Source organism: Rhincodon typus, chromosome 39 (assembly GCF_021869965.1).
Source record: "Rhincodon typus isolate 14 chromosome 39, sRhiTyp1.1, whole genome shotgun sequence".
NCBI lineage: Eukaryota > Metazoa > Chordata > Chondrichthyes > Orectolobiformes > Rhincodontidae > Rhincodon > Rhincodon typus.
The window spans coordinates 10,051,627-10,064,227 of NC_063370.1; the positions used below are offsets into that span (position 1 = coordinate 10,051,627).

Genomic DNA, 12,601 nt, shown 5'->3' on the forward strand with positions numbered 1-12,601 from the left:
AGGACAGGGACAGCATAGGGTTAGAGGCAGAGTAAAGCTCTCTCTACACTGTCCCGTCAAACACTCCTAGGACAGGGATAGCTTGAGATTGGATAGAGTGAAGCTGCCTCTACGCTGTCCCATGAAACACTCTCAGGACAAACACAGCACAGGGTTAAAACACAGTAAAACTTTCTACACTACCCCCGGGCTACACTACACTTCAGGCTCACCTTGAAGGGTTAAGCTAACAGCAGGCCAGCTTTATGACACTTATTTCAATTTATTGTCCCGAGTGGTGCTGGGGACCAGGAAGTCAATCAAATGATTCTTTCACCTTGTACCTTTGAATTTCGTGGTGTACTCTGTGATCTTATCCATCCAGGTACACGCTGGAGAGTAAAACGAAACAATATTTCCCAAGGAATGAACCGGAACTCCCGGCTGTGCCAGTGCGAGTAGCAACGTTAAGGAGCAGAGAAAGATTCACAGAGAGGGATTGACACTCACCGAGTATGCCTTGGCGAATATCTGTGCGGCTAAACGAATCCAGAAGAAAACGGGGCTTTGTAAACAGTTCCTGCAATTTGAATTAACATTGAACGTTTCAAACTTGCTTTGCTATCTGCAAACATCTCAGACTTCCATAGACGTTTACATAGCTGAAGAGTGTCCAAAATCATGTAAATTCCATAGTGGTACCACAACTAGCTCCAAGGTTCTGTACATTTCCCCGTAAATACTGACACACTCCCTGGAGACCCTCTGTCAATATTGACACACTCCCCCCTGGGACCCCCTGTAGATACTGATATTAATGCTATGTGAAAAGGACACACAACACATGAGAGAATGTAAGGAGGTCTTTGGTGTTTTGCTCTCACTGTACTGTCTGGAATCTTCCAGTCTGGGATAGTTGGGAAGGGCAAGGATCACTTTGAGGAACAAAGTCCCTGAACTTTCACAAACTTTTCTCTCTCTGTTCCCTCAGTCCATCCCAGTCTGTCTTCCCTGGTTCCCACTTTGATCGACCTGATCTTACATTGGCTCGGATCCACTCGATCCCCGTTTCCTTCACTGATCCCAGAGACTCCGCGGCTGCAGGAAATTTGGGATCTTCGAAAAGCTTCTGGTCCCGCAGCAACTCGCTCCGGATCTGCTCGTAGTCCTGACCCTGGAACCGCAGCGGGTTCTCCCGGCTACCGGGGCCGGTCGCCACGGGAGGGACCTTGGGCTCCTCTAGGAGAGAGGGGTCAGTGTCCTCCAGCATCCCCGAGTCCGTGTTCCCCATCGTCCTGCCTCTGCTCCTGCCCAGCTCCCCTCCAAATCACTAGCTCCCTGCTGACTCCGCTCTCTCTGTGGCTTTCCTTCGTCCGTCAATCCCCAGTCCCTCCCTCCCACTCTCTGTCCCTCCCACCTTGTGCCCCACCCTCCCTGTCACTCCCTCTCCCTTACTCCTCCCGTCCCTTGCTGCCTCCCTCATTCCCTCCCACTGTCTGACCCTCCCTCTATCTGCTCCTCCCTCCCTCTGCTCCTCTCCCTTCCCCATTCCTTTCCCCAGTCCCTCCTCCCTTCTCTCCTCAAATCCCTCCCTTTCTCTTCCCCACCGTCTCTTTCCTTCCCTCTCTCTCTCTGTCCCTCCTCCTCCTCAGCCCTCCCTCTTTTTCATTCTCTGTTCCTCCCTTTCTCATTATTTGTCCCTTCCCTCCCTGCCTTCTCTGTCTCCTTGTCCCTGCCTCTTATTCTCCGTCTCTCCCTCCCTCTCTCTACTGCCCCTCCCTGTCTCCTTCTGTTACCTTCCTCTCCCTTTTGTCTTCTCCCCCAGCACCTTCCCTCTTTTTCTCTCTCACCCCTTCCTTTCTTTTGTACTCCCTCTCACATTCTCACCATCTCACTATCCCTCCCACTATCTCATACTTTCCCTTCTTCCCATTCCTTCTCTGGTCTTGTACTGGTGTTGAGATATAAGTCACACACTGCTTGTTGAGGAAAACCTCCTTTATTGCACTGTTTCAGATGCAGGTATAGGTTCTTTAACAAATTCAGACTTGATCAATAGAGCACAGGGCCCAATGAATTGGCTAGCAACACCCCACTGTGATCAAAAGTGACACATTTCAAAATAGTAGATTTCCTCCTCACCTCCTTTCCTGAAGCTGCTGCAAATTAAAATGATATAACTTGCTGAGGATCTGCAGACAGTAAGAGGCAGTGAGGTTGAAACCGTCAGAGAAAAACTGAACCTCCCTCTTAGCCAGTGTGAGATATTGTTAGCCACAATTTTATTCAGAAAAACGTATCTTCCAAATAGAAAAGCAATGCATTGATATAGCAAGTTTTACCATTGCAGGACATCCCACTGAACTTTGTATCTTGTAGTGATTTTCTAATCAACCTGTTCAGAGATTCTTATTTCACACCTCTTGAACTTGGGCCTCCTGAACCAGAGATGGGGACACTGCCACTGCAGCCCACTTTGCATCTTGTAAGCTGTCAGAAACACAGTGACTAATTTGCGTGTAGCAACGTCGGTGTGGTAATGCCCAGATACTCTGCAGTTGGCAGAGAGTCTCACAAAGAGGTAGGTGCATTACTAAACTGAGCCACCCCAGCAGTCAGATTGTGGTTGAGATTTAGTGCATGTGTCAGTCTCCTGTGCCTGGTGTCAGCATTCACTGGCTTACAAGCTTTTGGAAAGCATTTTGATTATTGTGACCACTGGAGTAATCCAGAGAAATCCCAAAGGAGATCATTTCTCTCCCCTTTATTCTTTCACACTGGCAAAGCCAGCATTTATTACCCGTTCCCAAGTGCCTTTGAATTGAGTGTCTTATTTGGGCATTTCAGAGGGCAGTAAAGAGCCAACCAAATTGCTGTGGGGACTGGAGTCATGTAAGCCAGACCAGATATGGACAGCATATTTCCCTTTAGGGGCATTAGATAGCTTTACAATAAATTGACAATAGTTTCACAGTCACTGTGGCTACCATTTTAATTTCTGATTTACGATTCAGATTTAAATTCCACCCACTCAATGGTTAGATTGGAACCCATGGCTCCACTGCATTTACCTGGGCGTCAGGGTTACTGGACCAGCAACATTACCACTGCATCACTGCCTTCCATTGTGATGCATGACTATAGAGTAACATAAAATTCTTTCATCAGCCATGCGTGTTGCGAAGGATCAAATTTCTTTATGTTATATTCTAATCTGGACACAAGCCAAAAGTGCTCACAGCAATACTTTTTAACTTTTCAATAATAGGGTCATAAAGCATGGAAACAGGCCATTCTATTCCATTCCATGCTGACCATAATCCCAAACTCAGCTAGTCCCACCTCCCTGTGCTTGGCCCATATCCTTTCAAACATTTCTCATTCATGTAGTTATCTAAGTGTCTTTTAAATGTTTTAACTTTTTGATTATGTTGAAAGAGCAAAATGCTGCTGGGAATTGGTAAAAAAGTCAGAAAATAATGGAAATACTTAGCAGAAAAGACGGTTAATGTTTCGTCAGTATAAGAAAGTATTCGAGATTTGATAGTTCAAGAACAGGCTAGCTATAAGAGAATGGTCCGTGAATAAATGAAAGACAGGAGAGATTAAATGTCAGAAAAATCAGTCATGCACACCTGAGGGTGGAAATAAACAAAAGAAGTGTCTAGATGAGGCATCCTTTGAAAGCTAAAAAACAGGCAAAACCGGTTCGCACAAAGAAAAGGAGACAGGATGGCAATGAGGAGATTATGGCCGGATATTAATAATTTCATTGTTGAGTTCAGAAGGCTGTGAAGTAACCAACTGAAAAATTAGATGCTGTTCTGTGAATTTGCACTGAGCTTCACTGAGACACCCCAGCAAGCCAAGGTCAAGGTGAGAGCAAAGTGGAGTGTTCCAATGACAGGAGTCCGGATGCTTGGGTCATGTTTGCTGACCGAACCAAAGTGTTCTGCTGAATGGTCACCTCATTTTCGTTTGGTCTCCCCACAGGAAGGCTGACTACACTGGAAGCAGCAATCAGGGGAGATGATGGACTGCCTGGTGGTATTATCGCTGATCTGTTATAATCCAGAAACCCAGGTAATGGCCTGGGGATCTTGGTATAAATCCTGCCATGGCAGATGGTGGAATGTGAATTCAATAAAAATCTGGAATTAGGAGGTCAAGGATGACTGTGAATTGATTGTCAGGAAAAAACTTGTGGGTCTCTATTGTCCTTTAGGGGAGGAAACTGCCATCCTTACCTGGTCTAGGATCGAAATCACACAACACCAGGTTATAGTCCAACAGGTTTATTTGAAAACACAAGTTTTCGGAGCGTACCCCTTCGTCAGGTGTTTTCAAATAAACCTGTTGGACTATATCCTGGTGTCGTGTGATTTCTGACCTTGTCCACCCCAGTCCAACACCGGCACCTCCACATCATGACTTACCTGGCCTGGCCTGCGTGTGATTCCAGACCCACATCATTGTGGTTGACTCTTAACTGCCCTCTGGACAATTAGGGATGGGCAATAAATGCTGGCCTGGTCAGTGATGCCCTCACCCTGTGAATGACTTTTAAAAAGTGCAGAATACTGAAGTAAATCACTGTTTAACTTAGAAGTATATGTACAATGTCAGTTTATGTTCTCAGAAGATATATAGGTGGGGTTTATAGAACCAGAGCTTGTGGAGTGTAATTTACTTCCCTGTGTAAATTCATTTCCAACTGTTAAATTCCTATTATAAGTTCCTAACTCTGTGTTTTTCAAGGATATTGCTGAGCATGATCTTTAACATTAGCTGGCAGCACAACAAGAGACAGGCATGAACTGGCTCCTATCACATTCCTGGCTAATTACTGAATTATAGTTTGATGGTATATGATGGACAGTCTGCTCACAGTCACCTGCCTTGTGCTGTCACCTACAGCTGGGACCTTTCCCCTGTTATAATCCCGACCTCCTGTCAGGCCTGCAGGGACCACCACTGGGGGAAGGATGCTATTACAGTGTCACATCGTTTACCGAGACTTTGAGACATGGACTTCACAATTAAATAGTAGGAGGAAAAGTTAATGGGAATTGCATGCAGATGTAGCATTTGTAATATATCATAATTTTTGATGCTTTAGTTCATATGCAGCAAGCACCATTAAAAAAAATACATACAGGCTTTTTCGCCCCAGTGTCTCTCACAGTTGTCACATTTTGAGGGTTGGTGTTTCCATGAACATTGGGTGGACATATTCATGTGGCTGTTTCTCAAGTTTGACCAAGACAGCAAGACATCAGACATGAAGGGTCTCACAGCCAAACCCACCCTCAAAGGTTATCCATACGGAAACATAAAGCTCTTAAGGGGAGAGGCCGGCATAGTGGGATCATCCCTGGGCTAGCAATCCAGTAGCACAGTAGAAGGGTTTGGGGGTGTGGGTTGAAATCCCAACTGAAAGCGAGTCCTAGTGAGCAACTATTGATGGTTGTGAAAATCCATCCAGTTCACTAATGTCCCTTTAAGCAGAGGAAATCTGTCCACCCTCACCTGGTCTGGCCTACATGTGACTCCAGACCCCCCACAGCAGCAGTCACCAGCATAGCTAGGATAGGCCACAAATGCTGACCTTGCCACTGATACCCAAGTTCCGTCGAAGAAATAAAAGGGATGAGAAGTTTTCAGACTGAGAGGTTTTGTGTAAATCTTGAACCTTTCAAACCACTGGCTGTAAATGATAATTCCATGTTTGGTGACTCAGTGCCTCTGAAGGAGCATTTTCACCTCTACACCCTAAACCCCTTCTGCCTGATCCCCTCATCCTACAACTCTATACTTTAACCACCCTCTACCTAAAGATGTCACCCAGCACTGTACCTCAGAGGCTTAAGGATGCTCCAATATCTAGTATAAATAAGGCCTCTTATAGAATCAGAGGGAGGTGGAAAGTGGGTGGGAAAGTGAAGCTGAGGTAGAAAATAAGCTATGATCATATCGAACAGCAGAGACCCTAGTTCTTTTGTTTTTTTTTTGTCTACAGCTCCTGTCTCTGCTTTTCAATGTATAACTCCCTCCCTGAACTCTTAACTCCCTTCACTCACAAGGCCTGGCCTCCTTACAATACCCATCCCTCCCCTCCTCTAGATCCACAGCCCCCTCAGGCTAAATTCTGAATTTATTAACTAATAAAGCCATGTTCACACTCCATCCAGGCTCCTGTGAGGTATCGCTGTTGTGAAGAGGCCAGCAGGTGGAGTAGGATTGTGTCCTGCATTAAAAGATAACTTAATCTGAAAGGCTGTCCCTTGGGTCAAGTGACATATGTAGCCTTTTAAAAAGATGTTCGGTCCCTGTGCTCTGACTTGTGGGCGGTTAAGACTCTCGATTATAAAGATTAATTGCATTGGTGGGTCCAGGAGTTTGCTCAGTGACTGTGGGTTCACCTCTTGATTTTCTCATTCAGCTTTGGGTTTGGATCCTGGGAGCTTGGCCTGGATCCTGTGAAGAGAGAAAGAGAGACCGACTGAAGAGAGATGGAGCTTCCTCTGGTCTGCTCCCGGCTATCGAGGCCTAACTGGCATGGACTCAGCAACTCGCACAGGAGAACATCTGGGGCTGGGGTTTGTGAGCAAACGTGTTTGTCTGTTGTACAGTGGGAGAGGGGTCAGGGGGATTGGACAGTCAGGAGGAGACAGCGTCAGTGGGAGAGGGTTAGTGAGGAAGGGGGTTTAATTGGGGAGGGGTGTTAATGGGGGAGTGAGGGGTTCAGTGGGGGAGAGTGGGGTTCAATGGGGTAGGGTTCGGTAGGGGAGGGTGTCAGCGGGGCAGGGGGTCAGTTGGGGAGGGGAGTCAGTGGGGAAGGGCGAAAGTCGGGGAGAAGTGTCAATGTGGGGGTTCAGTGAGGAATATGGTCAGTGGGAGTGGTTCAGTGGGAAGGGGGTCAGTTGGGTAGGGGTCAGTGGGGGAAGGGGTCAGCGGGGGGATGGGTGTCAATAGGGTGGGTACAGTGGAGAAAGTGGTCAATGGGGGAGGGGGTCAGAGGAGGGGAACAGGGGGGGAGGGGAGGGAGAGAGGGGGGCAGGGGGGAGGAGGTTGGGGGGCAGTGGGGGAGATGGATAGTAGAGACCATTATCTGAAGCCAATAAAGAGAAGCGTACTTTGCTGTGAATTCCTTGATCTGTCCTCTCACCAGCCCCAGGTACTGATTGATGTGAACCTGATGGAGAAATGGAAATATCAGTAAAGTCACAGAGGTTAGTAAGATAGGGGGAGGCCATTCTTATCACACAGCCAGAGCTCCTTATACAGCACAGATCATTCACACACACAGACATACTCACACAGACACAGACACAGAGACACACAAATACACACAGACACACACAGAAATACACACACACAGACACATAAATACATACACACAGACGTACACACAAATACACACAGACAAACACCAACACACACACAGACACACACTACCCAGCGAGGGGATATTGGAAGGAATCAGCTACTCAATGGTTGCCCTCATGGCACTGAGGCCAAGCTCTACCTCCTGCTATATGTCAATCTTTACAGGTTTTACACATCTGGTAAATGGCAGGAGGCCGAGGTGGAGAAGGTGGCTCCAATACGTACCTTGTGTTTCCGATACACCAAAGGAACAATGAAGATGGCGACTGTTGCTGAAAACAAGAGAAAACAAATCACGGCATGTGGAGTGTTTTCTAAAAACTTTATTCGTCCATGGGACATGGATGTCACTGGCAAGGCTGGCATTTGTTACCTGTCCCAAATAACCAGTGAATTAATGGCTTGCTCAGCCATTTCAGATGGCAAATAAGAGCCAACCCATTGTGATGGGTAGGAATTCACGTGTAGGCCAGCCCGGGTAAGCATGGCTAATTTACTTCCCAAACAGATGTTGGTGAACCAGATGGATTTTTAAAATAATTACCAATGATCCTTGTTGTGGTCATCGTTACTGAGAGTAACTTTAAATACAAACATATGAACAAGAGTAGGCCAATCAGCCCATTGAGTCTGTTCCACTATTCAATAAGATCATAGCTGAACTGATTTTAACCTCAACTCTACATTCCTGCATATCCCTGATAAATTTTCATCCCCATGGTCATCAATTGTACAAGTACATCATCTCACAGCACAGTTAGAGGCCATTTGGTCCATTGACCCCACACCAGCTCTTTGAAAGAGCTCTCCACTTAGTCCCAGTCCCCTCTGATCCTGCTTTTTTACCGATAGTCCTACAATATGTTTACACTTCAAGAATTATTCCAATTTTTCCTTTGGTTCCTATTGAATCTGCTTCCATCATTTTTTTCAGACAGTGCATTCCAGACCATAACAACTCACTGCATAAAAATAAATTTTCCTCCTCTGCTTCTTGGTCAATTATTTTCAATTTGGGCCAATTGGTTAGTGACCCTCCAGCCAGGTGGAAACGTGGTCTATCACAAACTCCTCATCATAATGAACATGTTGATAAAATGTTCCCTTAGCTTTCTCTGCTCTGAGGTGAACAATCCCAGTTTCTCTAGTCTCTGCACATGCACTGAAGTTCCCTGGTTCTTTACCCATGTTAAATGCAAAGCATTAAAAGGAGTAAAGTGGTAAATTCTATCTGACCCATTTCGCTAATTAAGTCATGTTCAGGTTCACCTTACATGGGGTCAGTTTACTCAGCAGAGGACAAAGATAGGTTCTGAGCTCTTCCTGCTTGACTGATTCAGTTTCACACCAGATGCTGTGTCTGTCATTAAGTGAGTTTCAGTTCTGTTGCTCCCCCCGGGATTTCTGCTGCCCAGTTCACATTGTCAAAGCTGTTTGACCAAGACTCTGCAAATGTGTCAATGGGGAGAATCCTTACAGAAACTCCGGGCCTCTCCCAGTCCGGGAGTGTGCTCCTGGCAGAGCCAGAGTGGGAGCCAGAACAACCCTGCAGGCTGGCTTTACAGATTTGGTAACTTCGACAGGCGCGCCTTATTCCTTACCCAGAATAGTGAGGGTCAGGCCATTAAATATGGCTCCGACATATGTCATCAACCACAGCAGCACTCCGAACTGGAAGAGAGAAACACACAAACTCAGCAGCTAATCTTTCCCACAGTGAGAAACCAGTAAAATTGTTGAATGGGACACACTGTTCCAACTTGTGCACTTTGAATTGGAAATCCAGTCTGATCAGCACATTCACTTCCATGTGTGGTTTCTTTTAACTGTTTTATTCCTGCAGGGTTGCAATGTCTCCATCATAGAATTGTACAGAATTCAACCAAGGAAGCCATTCAGCCCAATGTCGCCCTGTGGCAGCATGCTGAAAGAGGTCATAAGCTATAGGAGCATGAGGAGGCTATTCAGTCTGCATTGAGTCTGCTCTGCCACTCAGTGAGATCATGGATCAGCCTTAATCCCATTTTTCTGCCTGACCTCCATATCCCTTGATTACTGATTAGAAATCTGTCTTTCTCAGCCTTGAATCCACTTAATGAAAACAACAAATGCTGGAGATCATAGCCGGTCAGGCAGCACCAATGGAGAGAGAGCAAGCTAACGTTTCTAGTCTAGGTGACTCTTAATCAGAGCTGAAGTGAAGTGTGGAGGGGACAGCATTTATGCTAAAGTTGAGGGTAGGGTTGTGGTGTACAGTGCTGGGAGAGAAAAGATGTTGATTGACTTAATGACCCAGCCTTGATAGCCCTCTGTGGTAAAGAATTCCGCAGATTCATTCCCTTCTGAGAAATTTCTCCTCATCTCTGTCTTAAATCTAGGTTGCCTTATTCTGGAGGAGCAGTACCTCACATTCCGCCTTGGGAGCCTACAGCCCAACGGTCTCAATGTGGATTTTACAAGCTTCAAAATCTCCCCACACCCGGCTTCATCCCAAGTCCAACCCTCCCTCTCATCCCTGCCTCGACCTGTCCGTCTTCTCTCGCACCTATCCGCTCCTCCCATCCCACTGAACAATCCCCAGCACTACCTACCTGCACTCACCTATCACCATCCCACCTACCTTCCCCAGCTTGACCTCCCCCTCTCAATTTATTTCAGAGCCCCCTTCCCCTCCCCCATTTCTGAAGAAGGGTCCCAACCTGAAACGTCAGCTTTCCTGCTCCTCTGATGCTGCCTGGCCTGCTGTGTTCCTCCAGCTCCACACTGTTATCTCTGACTCCAGCATCAGCAGTTCTTACTACCTCTACACTATATCTGCTTTTCACCTCCTCTGTCCCACAGAAAGTAACCTCAGCTTCTCCAAAGCCCTCCAGATCGATGAAGTACTGTACCAACTGGGCTATGTCAAATAATATAAAGCAGAGCATCTTGCAATCAAACTGAAAACGGAACATCCTGGAAATACACAGTTGACTATCAGATTTTGCAGAGGACAGAAATAAAGTGGGTTTTCATTTCTAATAAAAGCAAAGTACTGCTGATGCTGGTAAACTGAAACAAACACAGAAAGTGTTGGAGAAACTCGGCAGTCCTGGAGAGAGAAGCAGAATTAACGTTTCAAGTTCAGAATTACTCTTCTTCAGAACTGAAACTAACATTATAACTCTGTTTCACTCTTCACAGAGGCTGCTGCTGGTCACTGCCCTGGATCAAATCCTGAGTTAAACTCAGAGATGTACAACACGGAAACAGACCCTTGTCCATGCTGACTAGATATCCTAAATAAATCTAGTCCAATTTGCCAGCATTTGGCCCATATCCCTCTAAACCCTTCCTATTCATGTACCCATTCAGATGCCTTTTAAATGTTGTAATTGTACCAGCCTCCATCACCTCCTCTGGCAGCTCATTCCATACACGCAGCACCATTTGTGTGAGAAAGTTACCCCTTAGATCCCGTTTAAATCTTTCCCCTCCCACCTTAAACCTATGCCCTCTAGTTTTGGACTCCCCCACCCTAGGAAAAAGACCTTGGCTATTCACCTCATCCACGCCCCTCCTGATTTTATAAACCTCTATAAGGTCACCCCTCAACCTCCAACGCTCCATGGAAAATGCGGATGAGGACATATGAGAGATTCATTCAGAATACTCTGTTGAAATTCTCTTGGAGCTAGCTGCAATGAACACGGAGATGAATGATTGTGAATGGGACTTATCGATCAGTTGGGGCACAAGCAGCAGAAATTTAGATGATCCAAGGTTCCTGATGGTGGGAGATGGGGGATAGAGAGGTGGAGGGGGTGGGAGGGGCCATTAAGGATTACTCTCCACATTCTCCTGCTAAGAACCAAATTGAGAATGTGAACCAATTCTGAAGAAAAGTCATACAGAACTTGAAACATTAACTCTGTATGTTTCTCGACAGATGCTGCCAGTTCTACTGAGTTTCTTCAGCATTCTCTGTGTTTGTTTCAGACTTTCAGCATCCGCAGTATTTTGCTGTTATGCAGAAAGTGAACCACCCTTGACCTTTGTCATGTTTCCAAAACAGGAATGACCTTTTGTTAAATTGAGACAAATGATGATTTTTCAGCTAACATCAGAACAAGACCTTGAGGCAATACTTGTTTTCACATTTTTATACAGTAACAGACCTGTTTTCATGAGTTCCATAGCCCAACGTTAGACAGGGACAGACGTGTCCCCAAAAATACTGTACTCCAGTGCCAGTAACAGACTTGACCCCACGAGGCCCATACCCCAGCGTTATACAGTGACAGACCTGCCCTGTACCCCAGTGATAAACAGTGACAGACCTGTCCCCACCAGTCCTACATACCAGTGTCATAAGTGACAGACTTGTCCTCACAGGTACTGTACCTGAGTATAATACAGTGACAGATCAGTCCCCACCTGTACTGTACCCCAGTGTCATACAGTTGACAGCCCTTTCCCCACCAGTCCTGTACCCCAGTGTCATACACTGACAGGCCTGTCCCCACCTATACTGTACCCTGTGTTGTACATTGATAGACCTGTCTCCATCAGTCCTGTACCACAGTTTTATACAGCAACAGACCTGTCCCCACCAGTCCTATGCCCCAGTGTTATTCAGCAACAGACCTGTCCCTAACAGTACTGTATGCCAGTGTTTTACAGTTACAGACCTGTCCCCACCTGTACTGTGCCCTGTGTTACACAGTGACAGACCTGTCCCCAACAGCACTGTCCCCCAGTGTTATACAGCGACAGACCTGTCCCCACCAGTAGTGTATCCCAGTGCTGTACAGTGACAGACCCTGTCCCCACCAGCACTGTACCTCAATGTTATGCAGTGCAGGCTTGCCCACCAGTACAGTGCCCTAGTCATCTACACGACAGAGTCAATACAGTGTGGAGCTGGAGGAACACATCAGGTTAGGCAGCATCACAGGAGCAGGAAAGTCAACATTTCGAGTTTACGCTCTTCACCAGTCCTGATGAAGGGTTTAAACTCGAAATGTTGACTTTCCTGCTCCTATGACGCTGCCTGACCTGCTGTGTTCCTCCAGCTCCACACTGTATTGACTCTGACTCCAGCATCTGCAGTTCTTGCTATCCACAGCAACAGACCTGTCTCCACCAGTCCTGTACCCACTGTTATACAGTGACAGGCTAGTCCTCACTAGTGCTGTACCCCACTGTTATACAGTGACAGGCTAGTCCCCACTAATGCTGTACCCCAGTGTTA

At 46.4% G+C, this 12,601-nt stretch overlaps 2 protein-coding genes and 1 long non-coding RNA gene across 7 annotated transcripts in view; 1 reads left to right on the plus strand and 2 right to left on the minus strand.

Moving 5' to 3' along the window:
• capn12 (calpain 12) overlaps nt 1-1,364 on the minus strand; it is a 46,822-nt gene extending 45,458 nt beyond the window's left edge. The window contains exons 1-2 of the mRNA XM_048618271.1: nt 1,022-1,364; nt 490-559 (exon numbers count right to left, since the gene is read on the minus strand). Of these exons, the coding sequence (XP_048474228.1) occupies nt 490-559; nt 1,022-1,270 (319 nt within the window). The 5' untranslated portion in view covers nt 1,271-1,364. The remainder of the gene's footprint in view (nt 1-489; nt 560-1,021) is intronic.
• The window catches only part of LOC125487297, a 55,370-nt gene extending 48,691 nt beyond the window's left edge, over nt 1-6,679 (plus strand). Inside the window, exons 2-3 of the long non-coding RNA XR_007265784.1 lie at nt 3,973-4,062; nt 6,422-6,679. This is a non-coding gene — a long non-coding RNA (uncharacterized LOC125487297). The remainder of the gene's footprint in view (nt 1-3,972; nt 4,063-6,421) is intronic.
• Nucleotides 4,490-12,601, minus strand: part of LOC109925485 (reticulon-1-A-like) — a 44,173-nt gene continuing 36,061 nt past the window's right edge. For all 5 annotated transcript variants that reach the window (XM_048618273.1, XM_048618276.1, XM_048618272.1 and 2 more), the window contains 4 exons: nt 8,970-9,039; nt 7,594-7,640; nt 7,116-7,174; nt 4,490-6,456 (listed from right to left, as the gene is read on the minus strand). In XM_048618273.1, coding sequence (XP_048474230.1) covers nt 6,414-6,456; nt 7,116-7,174; nt 7,594-7,640; nt 8,970-9,039 — 219 coding nt within the window. In that variant the 3' untranslated portion in view covers nt 4,490-6,413. The remainder of the gene's footprint in view (nt 6,457-7,115; nt 7,175-7,593; nt 7,641-8,969; nt 9,040-12,601) is intronic.